The 20,023-nt window shown below is 34.8% G+C and overlaps 1 protein-coding gene across 1 annotated transcript; it reads right to left on the bottom strand.

Annotated features, from left to right (window-relative positions):
* Window positions 1-510: 510 nt before the first annotated feature.
* On the bottom strand, window positions 511-19,026 carry LOC127065759 (uncharacterized). The gene is made up of 2 exons (XM_050998556.1): window positions 18,748-19,026; window positions 511-2,629 (listed from the first exon to the last, which is right to left on the bottom strand). The coding sequence occupies exon 2, from the start codon at window positions 2,622-2,624 to the stop codon at window positions 1,635-1,637; it is 990 nt and encodes a 329-aa protein (XP_050854513.1). The 5' UTR covers window positions 2,625-2,629; window positions 18,748-19,026; the 3' UTR covers window positions 511-1,634.
* Between the last annotated feature and the right edge of the window lie 997 nt (window positions 19,027-20,023).

Below are 20,023 nucleotides of genomic sequence, written 5' to 3'. Positions count from 1 at the left end.
ACCGTTCGGTCTAATGATATACTTAGGAAGGAGAAAATACGAAAGGAGGATGAAAGAATGAAGAAAAAAAGAAAAAATGCGAGAAGAATAGAATCTTTGTTAATATAGAGCACTCCTGATTGATATCTTCAATAATTAAATGTCTAATGAGTTTTCGAATGATTAAATATTCTTCCGTTAATCAAGATTCAAAAAAAAAAAGAGAGAGAGAAAGATAAGAAACAGAATCAAACGATTCTCTTATTTTAAGACAATACAAGACTAATCTTAGCACGGAATCTTCTTAACCGTGTAATCTGGTCCACGAGGTATGTGGAATGCTGAGCAAACTGGCCGTATCCTGGGGACCCTAGTCCCAGGTTAATATTTGCGCTGCGTTCAGGGAGAGTGGATGAAACATGTGCTGCAAGATTGTTTATTTTTCTGTCTTCTTCCTTTTTTTTAGAACTTGCTAACGAGTAAGCAAGGAGAGAAGAGAGGGTCAAATGGAATTTCAGGGAAAACGAAGAGACACCATTTCTTTTTACACTACGAATATATTTCTTTTCCTTTTTTCTTTTTCTTTTTTTCTTCTGTTCTCTTTATTTACAGCAACAGATACAACAAGTGGTAAGACGTACAAAAATGGCTACAACAACGTCGTCCCTCTTAATATTCTACATGATCACGAGACGACAAAAATATATATTTACGTATATGTGTACCAGATAGAAAGATTAGAGAAGAATAGCATGATCGTTGATAAATAACTTCGTGTCGTACCTACAACTTACATATATAAAATAGTCGTTCACTTTAAGATCACTTGGTCAATTTCTTAAATTAATTACTATATCATAAAATTATAATTTAGTAGTCTTAAAAGTTTTTAAAAAGCTACACATTTTGACTACCAACGTTGCAGTAGTTTGCGATCGTAGTTCGTACAACAAGATACATACTTATTATTACTTACATTCATACAACATATGATTACAATCATACAACATTGATCCATTAGAAATAGATAATGGTGTTATTTCTCGTATACAAATCGTTCATTCATTGTCAGCTGTGTTCATCGTCAGTGAAAACATCTTAGAAAACGGCTTAGGATTATTAAGAAGACAAAGAAAGAAAAGTGAAGGAAAAAGAGCGGACGTGAACGAAGTCACGTGAGAACTCATTAATTGATCGTTCGTACATAAAACTACATAATAAGCCGCCTTTAAAAGGACTGCTTTAATTACATTACCGTTACTCTCTACTGGCACCTCGTTTACTGTACACACCGAACCGCGTAGTCCATTTGAAAGCGGAGTAATGGCTAGCACCTTTACAAGGTCATCGACGAGACATAAATCACTGAACGAGCCTCCTCCCTTCTCAATAGAAGTGGGGTTGGTCGATAAATTATTACGACGCGTTACGAGTCGCGCTTCAAGCTGTAAAATTAGTAGCAGATTTTCACCGTTCGCGTATAATAATAATAATAATAATAATAATAATAATAATAATAATAATAATAATAAGAATAATAATAATAATAATAATAATAATAATAATAATAATAATAATAATAATATTAACGAGCATCCATTTTTTTCGTTTCTCCGGTAGGTTTGGCGATTGAAATCGTATTTGCATTATTTTAATTAATACGAATTATTGTTCTCGAAATCAGAATATCGAATTGGCCGACGATCGGAACTGGTACCATCCGATTTAAGAAGATACAAACTGGTTGGTTTTCCATTGAATAGATAAGGTCCCTTGTCGAGATTATTGACGTAGTCGTTGGGCCTTTTGCCAGGTTTTAGATTCGTGTGCCACTGATAGATCGTCGTTGGCTTGCCGTTATTCACAAAACCGGGTTTGAGATCGTCGAGATTGGTGATTGGACTGTCGGTTGGTAGTTTGACGTTGGTCACAGGTTTCTTCTTTTGCCATTGGTAGACGGAAGTTGGTTTACCGTTGCTCACGAAGTCTATCGGCAACTTGATGAAAGGATTCGGTCTCTGATAAGTTGGAAGTTGAGGTTTGGGTGGTCTCGACTGAGGGATATGCGGTCTCAGGTTGGCAGTAGAGTAGGTTGGTGGTTGAGAGATGTATCCTAAACCTGGTACGTACATATAGGGAGTCGGTGGTAGTCTGATGTAAAAGATATTACTCTCTTGATATTTTCCACCTATATTACTGGGTGCTCTTCCTTCGATATTAGGATCGTAAATGTCGTTGTAACCGATGTCGTAAGCAGGCGAGTTTGAATAAGTCTGTTGTATCCGTGATATTAATGGATAGTTCAAGAAAATGGCCTTCTGCTTTCTATCTTTTTTCGAAAGTTTATCCGCAACTTCTTCCTCGCTTTCTTTTGTTTTTCCTTCGTTTCTATGATATTGATTTAAAAATGACGAAAGAGAGCTATCACTGTCCTTCGTTACATCCTTTCCGAAATATTTCTTTGGTTTTTTTTCACTTCTATCATTATCGTCGTCATTATCATTATTGTCGGCCGTCAGAGTTCCCGAGGAAAGAGGAATTGCTTCTTCGTTTTGCTTAGACAATTGATTTCCAGGTAATTGCTGAAGTGAACCCGTCGTTACCCCAATCAATATGGGAACCAGGAAGACTAGCGTCGTCATCATCGTATCTGGAAAAAGTCAACGAACGTTGGTACGAAACTTGAACCATGAAGGAAAGCCGATCAAGTCGCGTATGTTATTTATTACAAAACTAATAATCTATGAATCAAACGGAGCAAAACGATCACTCATTGAATCGGATATTACAGGGATTTCGATTACTTTCGACTCGGTTAACGTCCTCGAGTTGCTTTACCGAAAGAAAAACATTCTTCTTTTTTTTCTTAATTAAAGACAAATTTATTTTGCTTCGTTACACCTAACATATGTTTAGAATGAAAGAGAGAAGATATCATCGACACTTTTTAAGGATTCATTGACCTTCGAGACTCGCGGTTAATGTTAGACCACTTTCGCTCTATCTCTTTCTGTCTTTCTCCCGTTCAACCAGTACTGAGCGTGTTCAACGTAGAATAAATCACGTCCGTTAGTCAGTTTTTGTGAGTAGAGAAAAAAGGATCGGAGACAAAGTCAAACGTGGCACTTAGGGAGCCCTTCGCAAGTACCTTTTGCCCACTCGTGTTTTCTTCTTTGTCATGTAGCATCTTGGTACGAGAAAGAAAGGTAGAGGGGAGAATAAGAGCAACGAGAAACGGTAATTGAAAGCAAGTTATAAAATCGTCGAGTCACGCATTCCGTGTGACGAGTCTTACACCATTTCGTAGAAATGGTGTGGACCTTGCCGAAGGTCGAGGAGGAGTGAAAAATGAAGATATTCTTTAAATAAAATTTTGAAGGATATCGAGTCACTTTTTTCATAAATTACTCGTATAATTTAAGTATATATTATTTGTCAAAAAAAAAAAAAATAAACTAGTTAAGTATAGTCAAGATGATAGGACTGAATAAGGTGGCAATGACGACTACTCATTCGCAGATCTTCGAGTCATCGACTTCCGGTCGTTTACAGTAAACGATCGTTCGGTTTTTCATTGATCGACGTTAAGAAGGTTGTGTTCGATGATACCTCGCGGCGAAATTTGCAGTAGACGTTTATCGAGAGTACTAATAACGTCGCCATTTCGAGCTCATAAATGGCCGACAGCCAACGATTTTGTCGTTTGCATAGCAATAAGTAGTATTCTAGTATTGTTATTATTCCATGACACGAATTATCTCTTAAATTAGATTGTATCTCATTAGAGCTCATGATGGTACTTAAAAAGCTTTCGTTTAACCGTCAATTATATATTTTTTGTCTATAAAAACGTCATGTCAATACATTCCATAGTTCTATCTAAATATTTTCTTTTCTATTTTCCTTTTTTTCTTTCTATTTCATCAAGTGATTAGCCTTTTTATAGGTAAACGTCATCGTATTTAATGATAGCCTGTTAAAGTTTTGTTTCATTGTACTACTTATAAAGAATAGTTTAGTGTATTTTTGTTTAAATTATATAATGATACTTTTATGATGTTTAAATTATTAAAAACGTGTTCCAGGTAGATTAAAAGAGTTACTATTGCCATCTATCAGTAAATTAAGTATCCAAGCAAAAAGTGGATATACGGATAGCATCATCATTTAATAAATAATAGTAATAAATTATTGTAAAGTACATAACGTAACATTATTAAACATTATCAAATATTAACATTCAAAGTATTAACATTCTTTATTTATATAAAATAATTATAGAGTTCTACATTATCCACTTTAGAATATATAGAAATCTATATTACCAACAAAAGAGACTATGTCTCGGCAGATATAACAAATTTACCGATAAATTCTCGTATCTGATTAATTCTTGTCAGATTAACATATATTAAACAATCGTATTACTGCAATCAGTATCACGATAACTTTCTTTCTATAAAACTCACGTGTGTTCTTTCTCAAAGATTTTATTGAAATCGTTCCTAAAAAATTTGTATAATCGTTAAAAATACCAAGTCGTTTTATTCGAAGGACTAGAAGAAAACAAATTTCGCTTTTTTATTTATTTTTTTTTTGTAAGTTATTATTATATATAGTTAACGAACTTATTGTTAGTCATCAACCATAAAAACGTACTAGTTTCTATGAAATATATCTGATAATAAGAAACTCGTTCAATCTGCTTTAAATTGCAGGAAATCATATGACGCGAGTGTTTTTCAAAATATTCTACGTTAGATATTAGACACGTTATTGACGAGTCATCAAGCACAGGAAATTTATCGGTACGCTCGTCATAGGTACGTCCGAAGTCGACACTCTTCTTTTTCTGATCCATCTCGATCGAGGAAAAAGAAACGCGAATATCTTGAAGCCGGCGTCCATCAAAGGTCCAGTGGCCAAGCGTTGTTCACAAAGAGATTCTTCATCTTATTCGATGCGCTGGACCACACGACGTAAAGGTATATACGTTCTTTGATCTCCAATATCGATAAGCCAAATTACAAAATGTACCTATCGTGTCTTCTTTCTTTATCTTTCTTTCTCTCTTCCTCTTTTTTTCTCGAATTATTTATATCTATCTTTTTTTTTCATTACATTTAAACAATCATGGCATCGATTTAAGGTAATTCATCTTCATCATACACTTTTTGTTACCTTTTTGTTTGTTGTATATTTTCTTCATTTTCAATTCCCTTTTTATTTCTCTTATTACGTGCTATTAGTTTTCCTGTTTTTCTTATAATTTATCGTTCTTTCTCTTCGTTCTTATGCATGCATCTGATTAAGTACTTACATTTTAATAGTGTCAGATCCCATTGATTTGCCGAAAGGAAGTAACGGCATTGACGCGTGCACCTGTATTATCATTTGATCGAAGAAACGAAACAGTAGGTGTATTCATTCGAGCTAAAGCTAAAGAAATAAGATTTTGAAGTCAGACGAATTCGATGGTTTTCAACCAAATTCATTATCAACATGAGTAACAGCGATCCCATTTCCTATTAACCTGTTTTGGTCAATCGAAGATCATCTTCAATAACGGTTCGTGTATAATGACGTATATAAATATTAAACATTTTATATATATATAGCTGGCTATTCCCACGAAATTCGGTATACATATATCGCTGATGAAATTAATTATTCGTTCTGACGTCGTTCAATTAAATCTTGTTATTCGAACGACACTCTACGTCAGTGGTAATTAAACGAATTGCTTGCAATCGATCGATCGATTGATCAATCGTTCCTTTTCGATTTATGCATCGCGTTTTCTTTTCCAATGGTTCGATGTTAAACGACGAGCTACCTTTTAACGATCTCTTCTCGTTTCGTTGCGTCGTGTCGTGAGCAATCTGTCATACCACCGAAGATTAATATCTCATACGGTTCGCTACGTTTGAACGAACTTTCTACGGATATTCGTTCCTTTGATTTCCATTTCCTTGTATATCTACTCTTCAATGATTTCAAGGATTTATGGAACGGAGAATACAGGAAGTAAATCGAACGGTTCGATCATTGATATATTTCGGATTAAAACGTGACAGTATTTTACTTTCTCCTTTTTTTATTTTATTTTTTTCTTTTTTCTTTAAAACAATGATGTAAGGTAATATGAAAGATGTATGTATATATGATCACAGGTATATTCTGACACTTTCTAAAATCCTATAACTTTTTTTAAATTGGTCAAAATAGTTGGAATTGGAATTATTCTGAATTTTTTATGTAAAGAGCACATTCGTTCAAATTCTTTACGTATTTCGTATTTGGCATAATAATTTCTTTATGCTCATTGAAAATTTGTAAGTTCTTTGTTTATTTAGGGAAAAAAAAATTATTCAGCATGAAAAAGTATCGGAATATCTTTGTGCCTGGCTATACGGTAGAATGTGGGATACTTGTATACGTCGGACCGGTGAAAAGCGTACAGAAGCAGAGAAGACACGACGTCGGGGCCTTCCACATGCGTACGTGACTCGGGCCTCATTACGCGAAACGAAACGAAACAAACTTGGAAATCTCGCTTATCTTGAATGCTTACTTCGTACATCGGAAAGGAAACGATTCGACGTTTCTGTTTCTGGTTTTAAAGATCATTTGAGGTACTAACATACACACGAAAGCTGCGAAATATTATCCAAATATATTTTTTTCATTGTCGTCTTCCACTAGGAAGAATCTTCCTCTCGAATTTAAGATGTCGATTACGGACTTATTCATTATACCGAGCGTGCTCAGATTTCAGAACGCCATTTTTCTCTTTACTTACTCGAGCCTTCCTAACCATCCAATTTTACGCTACTGATTTCTCTACGGTAAAACCGTAAATACTCGCATAACCTGTATTATAAGTTCCTGTCAGAATATAGCGTGAAGAACGAAGAGAAAAGGAGGAAAAGAATAGAAGAACAATGAAGAATGGTTCATAATACTTTATATAGTAGTCGTCTACATGATCAAAGAAAAATAAGAACAAATCAACGAGATTGACGGTTGCCATCGACCCCTTCTTAAGTTTGTTTGATTTATCATCGTTATGCTTTATAGATAGTAAGAAGTTTCCCTCTTAGATATATGGTGTGAAAAAATATAAAAGATATAGTGTCAATGTTTATTGGATTCGTATTGATTTTCACTATAATTTTTGTCAGGTTTAAAATATCGGTTTCCATCAAAAAAACATTATTATGATATTCGTATCTTGACATTAGCCCTCATTTAAAATGTTACATTTTTCACTTAAAATTTTTATTTAAAACACTTGTTTAAAAATCAATAAAATCAGAGATATTTGGTCATATATTTTTAAAATGAAACACTCGGTATATGTATCTAATGATAAAATCAACAAATTTATAGCCGATTTTTTAATTATTTTCATATCTTTCAAAGATTTTGCAAATTTATGAGCATTATAAATATAATAGCAAAATTTGTATTTACGTTTATTAATACTGAACGCAAATCATTCAACTTTATATTTTCAATTATTATGGACACTCCATCAAGAAATTTATTGCATGAATTTTTTTAAAAAGTTATATCACTTGTTTCGTTAATTTATAATTAATACTACACAAACGTCTTACAGAAAGAATAAATTGATAGGATTCGATAATAAACTCTACGTGATATTAACCGAACATGATTGTTGAATCGAAGTGATTTTTTGTTCGCTTGCTTCTTCTTTCTAAAGAATCTTTCTGGATCTTAGTATACTTTTTTTTCGAGGAGCGAAACGATATTAGCTAACTTCGTAAACGATACGAAAAAGAATCAAAGTTTGTGAGGTTCTCTCTCTTCTATCAATATATTTTATTTTCGAGGACAATTGGAAGCTGACTGAAATTTTTTGCTAACTATTTCTCAAAGAAATTCGCACGTGGAACGAAATCGGTTGACAATGGAAACGAAAACGTGTAAGATTTAATTCAAAGAAAGAGAGAGAGAGAGAGAGAGAGAGAGAGAGAGAGAAAGGGTTAGATAAAGAAGAAGAAATACAGAGGAAGAGACAAGAAAGAGATAGAGATATAGAGATAAAGATATATATATATATATAGATAGATAGATAGATAGATAGATAGATAGATAGAGAGAGAGAATACAAGGTGGGCGGATGTCAAAGGAATGTGTCGATTATGTAATTGGAATCGCTTATTTACCGGAACGACGAGTTGCCATTGTTCAGACTAATCACGTTTCCCGAGTTCTCCAAATCTCAAGGTCAATGTACGAACGATGACTACGACGTCTTTTACGTCCAACAAATTTCATTAATAGTTATTCCCTACAATCTTTCGTATCGATCTGGATATTATCGAAAGAATCAGTAATTTCTTTTATATTCGATTCTATCTTGTTCTATACACGTGTTTTAGAATCAGATTAAGTATCGAAAAAAGTAATAGATTTAACGAGCCGATTAACTTTGATTACATGGAAAGCGATAATGTTAGCGTGAAACAATAGAGATTGGTTTTATTAGTTAGGCGATCGTAGGTCAATGACCAGACGAGATTTAATTTCGACGTGAGAAATCGAATTGCGATTTGATTCGGTAATGACTTAGGTCTTTAAAATACGTTCGTATATTACGTTATCCTTTTCTTTTTTTTCTTTTTACAGTAATCTTTATTATAAATTAATTTCATGTTTTTTCTTTTTCTTTTCTTTTTTCCTTTTTTGTTTCTTCTCTCAAATAGTGTCAAGTAATCGGACCAAGTAATTGACATGGCTCGTTTTAATTTCATACCACATAGAAAACATAAAGATATAGGCGTAAAGAATGTACGAGTTAATGAACCGTCAAAGAAAGTATATAGAGTTTCAAAGAACGTTAACAAAATATGTATGTATGAGAAAGAGAAAAAGAAAAGTCTATGCATGATAGACGGTCTATGAAATTCATTAACCATCACATAAACGTATAATAAAGAGAAAATGATATAGAAGCTTGGCATAAGTTAAAATCATAATTCTACATTTCCAACAGGAAACAGAGTACACAAGTACACAATGTATTCTGATTGAACAAACTACCGGAACAGTTATACCGTTTTCTTAGATTACTCGAACAATACACGATTTTACTCTTCTATTGATTTTAAAATAATCAGGAAAAGTTGTATATCATTCTCTTTTAAAGTGAAGTTTCTTGTAAATGATTTTAATTGACGAAGTATAGCACAGATTTCTCATTCATTCGGTTAAATCATTACCCACTTTTTAAAAATTCATCTCCTTTTCTCTCTTTTGATCGCACATTTACAAGACTACGTGAGCTACTGACTTTTCAAAAATGCGGGCAAACTTTCACCAGAAATTCGTGAATCAGATCGCATCGGACATTGAAAGAAGCATCGGTTTTATGTACACTTCGCACGTATTTTTATTCTTACCGAACATCGTTGGATTCTTAGAATGTCTCGATTACACGAGAGAGTAGATAAAATCTAGCTGGAATTTCATGATTTACTATTAAATTAAATTATTTGCGTTAACGTTCGACAAATAGGTTAATCGAGTTATAATAATTTCGTTCGCACGCGTTCTTCGTATTCTTTGCTCCGAAGAAATTATGAAAAGGTCAGAGCGTCAACACGACGACCGGTTTGTGGTTAGCACGTATATTTCGTATCTCATTCTCTTCGCATTTTTTCTTTTCAATGATCATCCAAGAGTATGTAACTATGTAAGTAACTTCGTTCTGGATTCTCGTAAGACTTCACTGCTCGTTTTCCAGATGTTACTACCACTACCTATCGATTTCTTGAACCGTGAAATATTTTCTTCTTGCGTATACTATACGTTTCTTTTCGAGGCAATGATGTCGAATTAAGGAGACACTCCTTCTTGGAATAAAGAAAGAAAACAAGAAATAGGAGAAAGAGAAAAAGGAATATGTAAGCATGACAAGCATGAATTTTACAAGATAACATCGTCGAGAAAATGCTTTTATGTGTTTTCACAGATATGAAAAAATTTCCATAATATATTAGATATATACTTTATCGATATACGTAAGTGTTCGTCAAATATTATGTCAGATTCATAATCCTTTTATCTTCCTGTTTCTTTCTCTCCCGATTACATTTCGAAAGAAAGGATATTACGTCGAATATCATAAATTTGAGTTCCGATCGCTAGTCTCGGTGTATTCTCTCTTCGTTTGTAAATTATAATTTAATACTTCGATAATCAATATTCTCAAACGATATAAGTTCCAAGAGAGAGAGAGAGAGAGAGAGAGAGAGAGAGAGAGAGAGAGAGAGAGAGAGAGAGAGAGAGACTATAAAAGGATAAAATATAGAATATGTCTATCATACGTTTGAAGTTCATAGAGAGGTCTTGTACAGTCTGGTTCATCCGTTAAAGAGATATAACGATCGAAGACAAGTTTCTTCTTTAAAAGAAGGAATGAAAAAAAATTTTTTAAATCATAACGTAAGAATGCTAATCGAACAAACTCTTAACAGTAAAAAACAATAAAATAATAAATTATAAAACGATTAAATATTCATTTCGAAATTTTCAATCGACTCGGTCAGGAAGTAAAACAGAAAATAAAATATTGATAACGAAATGTTCACGTATGCAGTTATTTTATCCTAGTTATCGAGATTTGATAATATTAATAAAAATTTTTTCCGATAAGCAACTTTTACGCTTATGCGGGAATATCGACGAACAAGACTGTACGTAGAAGAGCCGATGTTTAATATATTATCGATATGAACAAAGTGCAACACCAGGAAACGGAACGTGGGACGATAATAAAAGAGATACGTCTATCGAAAATTGAATTCTCGTTAGTAAGTCGAAATGTGAGATATCTGAAATCCACAGTTCATATTATTCGCATTTGCAATGATCGTGCTTTCCGTGACACGGCAGGACCGTTTGTCTCGGGGGTGCTGCTATTTGTATTCGAAATCACTAGGAAGTGAAATCCTAAACCGGTCGAACGCGTTGTTAAGCCAGATGCGTGTGAAAATCGTTCACCACCCGGCTGTTCATTTCAAGGCAACTCACGGACGATCGATTCCGCAAATGGAAATGAGCCTTTTCGTTAGAATCGCAAACGGGAAACCGGCGACGAAGGAAAATCGGTGAAGAGAAATAGCTAGAAAGAAAGAGAAAGAAAGAGAAAGGACAAAACGCTTTGAATTTCTTTTTATCAAAAATCTTTCTCAGATGTTTGATTACTTAACGATATATGTGATTCATAATTAAAAGAAAGAATTTAATTCGATTTCTTTTCCCTTTCTTTTTTTTCTTTTTTTCTTTTTTTAATAGACTAACGGACATTCTTTGTGGGTTAGAAGATTAAGGTACGCGATAACACGTTCATTGTAGAGATAATTTCACGTTTAGAGACAAAGTTAGAGAGTGGAAAGGAGGCCGGGTGAAGGCAGACATTCCACGTACTATCTAAAGTGCTAACGTTAAAGATTAAATTACATCAAAAGCCGTGCAATCGGAATGCTCGAGTTAATAAACTTTCTAATCGGTTTTGCCGGCAAATGCATGTAAGTTAACACGGACTTTTAACATTCGATATTATCTTTTTCTGTTTAACCTTTGGCTTTGAAAATGAACTCGTCAAAACACCCGTTAAAAGATTCTTTATTTTTCTCTCTGCTTGTCTGCTGCTTCTCTCTCTCTCTCTATTTCTTTTTTTCTCAAGAAGGGGAATACAAATCGAAGGTAGCCAAGAATCGTCTGAAGATAAAGTCTGGTTATTATTATATCGTTTGCAGACTTTACGATACAACGGCACACAGAGAGGTGTCGATTGGCTAGTTAGACCAACAAATTCTTGAACGTTCCCAGGCCCGTTTCTGCCAGTGCTCGAATAACGTTCACGTCTCTGAACGTTCATGGAATAGCAAACTAGAGAACGGCCGACGACGAAGATCGCGACCGTCGCCATCGAGACAGGATCTTTTAAATCGTTTCGAAAGATCACGACCTTTCTACGAGATTCTTCTTTCTTGATCGATCTTTGAAATTCTCTTAAATCAATCCTTCTCTCTCTCTCTCTCTTTCTATCTATCTTTCTCATTTTCAAATAGTTTCGTTTTTATTCTTAATTAATCCTCGTAATTACATCTAATCACTGTCATTGTCCTATTATTTTTCATAAGTGACAGATTTTTGCACTCCACTCTGTAATAAATTTATTTCCTTTTCTTTCTTCTTCTCTCTTCAAAACTGTTTAAATAGCTCTGGTAATTGGAACAGCGCTCTAATTGCCGTGTCTCGATTAACCGAGCGTGACAGCCTGACTGCTACCAGGCTCATTAAGGATCAATTTTTAAGATCATCCCATTAATCACTCTCGCGAGCAAGCATTCACCATTCTGCTCCGCCCGTTTCTCACTCTCTCGATCGCTCAATCTCGTTATCGAGTCGTTTTTCGCGGTACCATGAATTAAGATGTACGAGACACGTACGCGATGACGTGTCTATTCTCATTATGGATATCTAACTTAGAAGACGATTCGTATTATCTTAACGCTTTGACAAATTAGTGATCTTTTAGAGATCTCCATGATAATAGTAGAAGCAGATTCGTAAATATAGTTTATTTTTAAAAATTCATGAAATTCAAATAATTCATCAAATAATTCATAAATAATACATAATATCTCTATTATATAAAATCGTATATATTATCACATATTATCGAATTTTTCTTATACGGAATGTAAAAAAAAAGCAAAAAGAAACAAAACAGAAAGAAGAACAAACTATTTACAAGCAGATCATAATTTAAATTAAGAAGATCGACGATTGACTTACAATCCTTTAACGCTAAGTACGTTTGTATCATTAAAGCGTTCATAAATCCTCTTAGTCGAACACTTACGTTTTCTTATATTAATTCGGATAATGGAGATAATAAAGAGGATTATGATTTACGTAAAGTCGACGCCAATGCATTCTTTCGTTCGTTCGTTCATTCTACTCCGATCTTCCTCGATCACGCGTACATACGTACGTATGATCGATGGACTCGTAAATGAATCAGCGTTTTACATCGCACAGATACGGATTCCGCGATCGAGCGTAGCCAAGAGATCACATGCGTACCTACCTGATTCTTGTCGATGATTTTGATCGGCGGAACGCAAATCGATATTGCGTGTCTATCTAGTTAGAAGCAAACGACGATCTTACGGCGAGTTACCGCTGCGAGCACGGATGAGTATATCTGCCTTCCCCGAGAGCGCCCGCACCGGTTCACTTATGGTCATCCTTTTTCGTAGCGAATAACTGTGTGACGTAGGATAACGTCTCTTTAGATCGTACGATCTGACTGCTTGAACCATTCTGGCCTATCGTGAGAACCAGACGCAAAAATCATTTTCCGAAAGTGCTCTTTTCTTCCTCAATGATCGGTGGCTCGGGTTACCTTTCTAAGAGATCGATCTACGAGATTTTTTATACCGGATCACAGCGAGCAATACGCAAGGTCAAAACTTTTCTGACTTTAATGGCGATCTTTAATCGGCTTGCATTATCGCTCCTGAGAATTGCGAAATAATATTATATCGTGAAAAAAGAACTATCCTCTGGTATTAGGTATCAATTATTGACCGATATGTTAATCGAGATACGTTGATTATACTATAGTACTTTATGAAATAACGTTTTATTTATATCATAATTATTATTTTCTTCGATCTTGGTATTAGAAAATGAATCCTGGAATTCGTCCAGCCGACTGTTACGAGAGAGATGTTGGAAACGTATGTAGGAAGAAAACTTGTTACGATTCAAAGGCAGTCCGATCGTACAGAGTTCAAGATCAATCTCGTTTTGTATCGTAGTTCTGATCGAAAATCGTTCGGTAAGTAGGGTGGAAGATCACAAAGGTTGAGATTGCGAAGGATGAACGACTGGCCTCAGGCCAGGAAAGCGGTAGTCGATCAGAGATCTCCAACATTTCAATTAGTTGATAAATTATAAGCGCCATCATCGTCAAAAGAGAAGAAATGGACGGTCTGTTTAAAAAAACAAAAACAAGAAAGTTGTTCTCTCTCTCTCTCTCTCTCTCCCTCTCTCTTTCCCTTTCTCTTTTTCGCTTCCCTTTGACGTTTCGATCAAGAAGTCGAAGTACCTGCAGCTACTCCCTAATAAATGCTCCAACATCACCTTCTCAGAAATTTCCATAGTTTTCGCGAAGATAACGACTACGTCGATAACGTCCTTCATTATCGTCAAGGATAAGATCTCTCATCCCTTCGATCTCTTCGCAGCTTCTTGCATCGCACGAACACATCGGCGAGATAGATCCCTACGACGTTATAGTTTCTTAATGATCCTACCGCCGTAGGCTAATGGATTTTTTTCCTGTTACACTTATCGATAACGCGCCATCGTAATTTTCAATTTATGGACCGTTCCGCAGCGATCCTTCGACCCGATAGACCCAAGGATTCCACCCTTACGCTTTATACTCGCTCGTATCTTTCTTTCTTTCTCTTCTCGGATGATCCTTACGATCATCAAACCTATGTTTCCTTTTTTATCTTTTTTCCTTTTCTTTTTTTATTCTTAGGAATAAATGAATCGAATCCGTCAAATCAAGCGACAGATCTTTAATGTTCTTTGAGTATTCGCATTAGCGATGTAAACATCGTGATAATATAATAACGTCCAATTAAATAACGACGGCTTAGAACACATTCATAGATATTGTAGCGATAAATCGTTGATAAGTCGATGATTTCTTTAAGCCGGTACGTGCTTCTATCCACATACTAGACTATCCGTTATCACCTTTCCGTATTACGACAAATTGGTCTATTATCATGATTCTGTTAGCACAAACTGGTTCGTTAGCGTGCTTGTAAAGCGTTCGATGTAACAGAGCAACATTCTACTCGTATCTACTTGGCCCCTATTCAAAATGTCCTGTTAATGCTCTTCAGAAATTAACACCTAACGTGAGTTTTACCTTCTAAATTAAATCGCTAGGTTAATTCATAAAAATATATTTGTTATCGTGTATATATATATATATATATATATATATATATATATATTTAATAACATTCCATATATATATATATTTATATACACATATATATGAAAATTAAGTATAGTGTTTTCTAAACTGCAATCTACACGTTCCACTAACAAGGTCGCTGACATCTCCTCGCGTAAAGGTGACGCCTCGTAAGAACGACAACTAACAGAACTCGGTGCTAACAGTGCTTTGTCGTCCACCACGAAAAATCTTTGCCTTTGGATTCTAAGCGTGTCTCGAATAGAACGACGTCGCCAACGAACAAATTATATTCGTTGTTACGTGTTTCTTGGGTGAGGCTCTTACATGATTTTGTCTAAATAATCAAAAGCTATGGTTTCTTCTTTATTTCTCTCTTTTTTTTTAAACAAAATTGTTGAAATTTGAAAGAATCATATTTATAGCATCAAGTTGTTCAATACCAAGCGATGAATTTTTGTGTCTTTTTATTTTATGTTATTAAATTAATAACGACGACAAATCAGATTAAAGTAGAGTTATCTATTTATAATTGTTATTATTTATTTATTATTGTATTCATGATCGTTTGATAAAACTTAGATATTCAGTGAAGTCGATAGTTTAGGAAATAGAATAGTTAGCCGATAATAGAAGAAACGTAAAAAGCATTTACAAAGATGACGTTTGTTAATATCAAACGGAACACTTATGACATCAACTTCTTCCTTAACAACTGCATTCCTTAACAAGTTTGAAACCGTAGTCCGGTCTAAATAGAGAGCACTGGGTTTCAGGGTCGCAAAAACGTCATTTCCTCGTCGTCTCTCGAGACGAGTTGTCAAAAATACGCGATACGATTTGTAAGGACGTGACTCGGAGCGGAAGTTCAACTTAATTTGTAACGTTTCTGTATGTTTCTTATTCTCTTTCTCCTCATTCTTGACGAATCTTGTTCCTCGTGAACGACGATAAAAAGTTACGTTGAACGACGTGTATGACGGTACATGGCTCTTATACCAGGACCAGAAGTTGATTCGTGAGATCGTAAAAGGTTTCAAGAGCACGTATGCTCTCTTTATTTCTTCGTTGCTACTTGGTAACTTCGCGTTAACGTGCTAACGATTGCTAATAAAAATTAACTTTAAATGGTAACGATAATTTAGTTTAACCGTGGAAAAAAGTGTAAAACATTTAGATCAATTGAAAGGATCTAATCGTTGATCGGTTATATGTTGAGATTAGAAATAAAAATAAGTCGACGCAGTACTAAGTGCATATATATATATATATTTTATATGCATTATATATATATATATATATATATATATATATATATATAATTAGATCGAATTATTCTTTCAAATTGATACAGACGATCCCATTAATACATTTGCGTAAAATATAAGATTTTACGTGTATGTATGTGTTTATATAAATCGAGCTCCATACCGAGCTCGATTTATGCATTGAGAATTCCACGAGATTGTCAAAGACTGATTATAATTTGCTTTTGCTCCTTTTAATGCGTCCTCCTCGTCGGATTTATTTATTTTTTCTTCCCCTCGTTTTTTTCTCTTCTTTTTTTTTCAAGGATTAAGAGCGACGAGGCACTTCCTGAAGCAGCGCGAGCAAGGAAACGAGCGCAAAGAGCGAGGTCCTCGAAGGATGTGTGCCCTTCATCATCTCTCTTCTTCTTCTTCTTCTTATTTATTTTCTTACTTTTCTTATTCCTCGTTCTTCTCAGCTGCTTCTTCCACTCTTGTCTCGTAAGATGGGTAACCGTGCAACGTTTTGCCGACGAGCAAACCGTCGTTAACGTCTTATGAAATTATCGGCAACGAAGGAATCTTCAACGCGACAATGTACGTTTCTTTTCTTTTTTTTTTTTGTTAATAATTTCTTTTTTCGTTGATAACTCTATTTCTATCTAGATGCTTTCTAGATATACACGTATCTTGCAATAACTACGATTGAAAAAGTTCTATATCCTAAACCGGAAAAGGTACAATATTTTTCTGTTCATATTTACTACCTACACGATTTACTAAAAAATTAGTATAAATAGATATAAAGAATGTCAAGGCGAGATAAATGATTTTAATAAAATAGCAAGGACGAAATGATAAATTATATCTCTATTTTACTTCTATCAATAATATATGTACGTAGATACACAATTGCAGGGAAATTTCTCATAACGTCAATTTAAAGAGAGGGAGAGAGAGAGAGAGAGAGAGAGAGAGAGAGAGAGAGAGAGAGAGAGAAGGGTAATAACATTGATCAGATCAAAAAATGATTGTAGAACGGAAGTCATCTCTGTTAACGACGTACCTTTAAATAGTAACAAGAACTTTTTGGATTTTGAAAAAACTTTCACGTTTCTTTTTAGCGAGCATCGTGAAAGTCGTGGTTATTGAACAATGACTCGTTTCTGGATGTTTCGAGTTTCGATTAGCAATAGTTAACGTCTTGTTAGAGACTTCGATGCTTTTAGAGAGTTCAAGTTTTGAATGGTGTCGATTAAAATTTTCTAAAGGAGAATTCGATCCTAGGAATTTAATGATGACATTACTTTTCACGAGCTTTTTCCATCGTTCTCAGGATTCTTTATGCGGATTAAAAAATAATGTATCATTCTTTTATATTCGTGAGATTATTGGATAAAAATATGGTAATCGCATTAGATATATTGTATGTACATAGATATATATGTACTTGTATTCGCCGACAATAGATATTCCTTTATATATATTCCGAAAAAAATTATTTAAATTATTATATTTTCTACCAGTAACTCGAACAGACTTCTAACAATCTGTTTTTAACAGACACTCGTACGAGTTTATAATGTGAAGCCTTTTCTTAGCATTATCTCCGCAAATAATATATAAATACTAGATGTAACCGGTAATTTGCCAAATTTAACGTTTTCAATAAAATTTTAAAAGTTACGATCGTTATAATAGATCTTGGTAGTTATTATTTTCACGGACATTTTGTTCAAATTAAGTCAAATTACCGTAAAGACAAGTCTTCTTGCAAGGAATACATCTACTTATACAGGATGATTCATAGAAAATCGAACATCTGATATTTTTTCTTGGGATTGAAAATGATCTTGATAGATAGTATGAATCATATCCATGATTTATATATATTCATGATTTGGTTCAAGGTTATCCGATAATAATAAAAAAAAAAAAAACGAAATTAATAGAATTTTCCCATACGAATTTACATTTATATTCGAGAAAAACATTAAAAATTTTGGTCTATGATGGAAGATATTACGTATATACAGCATGTATATACACTTAAATATCTTGAACAAGAAAAGAATTCTCATTAATTACTCTTTTGGTGGTAGTAAAACGGAGGCGTCTCGGCAAATTTGTTTTCGCTTCGTCGCTTTCGTAGCCGAAGAAACTCGTAGCATTCGAAAGCGACGAGGACGATGACGACGAGGACTGTGAAGACGACGATGCACCGCACGATTTACTCTTTCCACAAACGTCAAAGCCGTCTGGCAATCGCCATTAGATTTCCAAGAGGAAACGATCTTCGGCCTTGCGCTTACGTAAACCTTCGTTGTTAAAGCCGTGAACGCGTTCTCAATACACCGTGTACAACGTCTCGGGCAATTACACACACATATATATATATATATGTATATGTATATATATAATTTTTACATATGTATATAATATATACAACGTCTTAAGTTTGTTCGCACTTACACTCGAACTCTCGACGTCGTCCTTGGGAGTTTCTTTTTTTTTTGGTCCTTGCCTTGAATGATCACTTCCTCTTCTTCTTCTTTTTTCGTAAAAAAAAAAAATGTTAGAACTTTCGCCGAGAAAATTATTCGGAACGTATCATAACTTTATTTAAAGCACAGTTATTAAATGAAGGTGCAAGTTCAGCGGAAAATTTAAACTATCGAAAGGAGACCCCCTCGTTCTCGTCTGATACCCAAAGTGTAAGGAGTAACGCGCGAGTTCACCGACTCCCGTGGATCGCGATCTGCTATCAGAATGAAGGCTTTTCTTAAGGCTGTCTCGTACTTATGTCGCTGCCCCCACCTGTGCTAGCCCAACGGGCTCTCCTCGCGAACCTCTTTGCCTTGCTACCCGAAGAACGATGCCCCCCTCTGGATAAGAAAAGGCAATATGCTTGGTCTAGGACAGACACGGCACACTTTCCTTCGACTCGCTTCTCTTTTGGCGACGGTTCATTCTTCCTACCCTCTCCTTCCAATTCTCCCGTCATCCTTCACCTCCCTTTGAAAGACACTTTTGCTCTCGAACGCGACATCTTTCATCCTTTATCATGTTCTTCGTAGTGTCTCTAGACTACTGAGATAATGAAAATTTCAAGAATTTATCTTATAGAATTAACGACGAATCGACTTTTATTTTCATCAATTTTCTTCTAGAGATGTTTCAGTCGTCCGATATCGTAGATGTTTCGTTCGTTTATGTAATTTTTAATTTTACGGAATAAGTAAATAAAAAAAATACGTATATACAAAAAAAGGGAATTGATTGATCACCCATGAATATATATAATAAAACAGTCGTTCGATCTAACGACACGGAGACTTTAACGCGTGTATCGTAGTATCTTCGTATAAGAGAAATTAAAGTAGCAAAGTGAATATAAAGGGACGACAAAACCAATTCGCAATAGTTTTGCCGTGCGAATGTACTCAATTTATCGTCGACCGAGCGACGATGTCGATTCTCCGAGAATAACCTTCCTGTACGTTTCATCTCGGATTTCACGCAAAAGCACGACTCGTAATTCCGAGCAGCTTCGAGTAGATGGGAAGCTGGACTCGTCCGATTCCACGCACTTATCTTCGCATTTCTCTCCCTCCGAACGGATTCATGCATGCACGCATACTTATATACCCATGTAACATCCTATCTACATACACTGTGTTACACGACTTTTCTCCGAGCTCATCTCGCACGAGCCTTGCCACCCTTGTTCGCCATTTATTAACGATCT

Source organism: Vespula vulgaris, chromosome 8 (assembly GCF_905475345.1).
Source record: "Vespula vulgaris chromosome 8, iyVesVulg1.1, whole genome shotgun sequence".
In the NCBI taxonomy this organism is placed as follows: Eukaryota; Metazoa; Arthropoda; class Insecta; order Hymenoptera; family Vespidae; genus Vespula; species Vespula vulgaris.
This window is presented reverse-complemented; position numbering and strand designations above follow the sequence as displayed.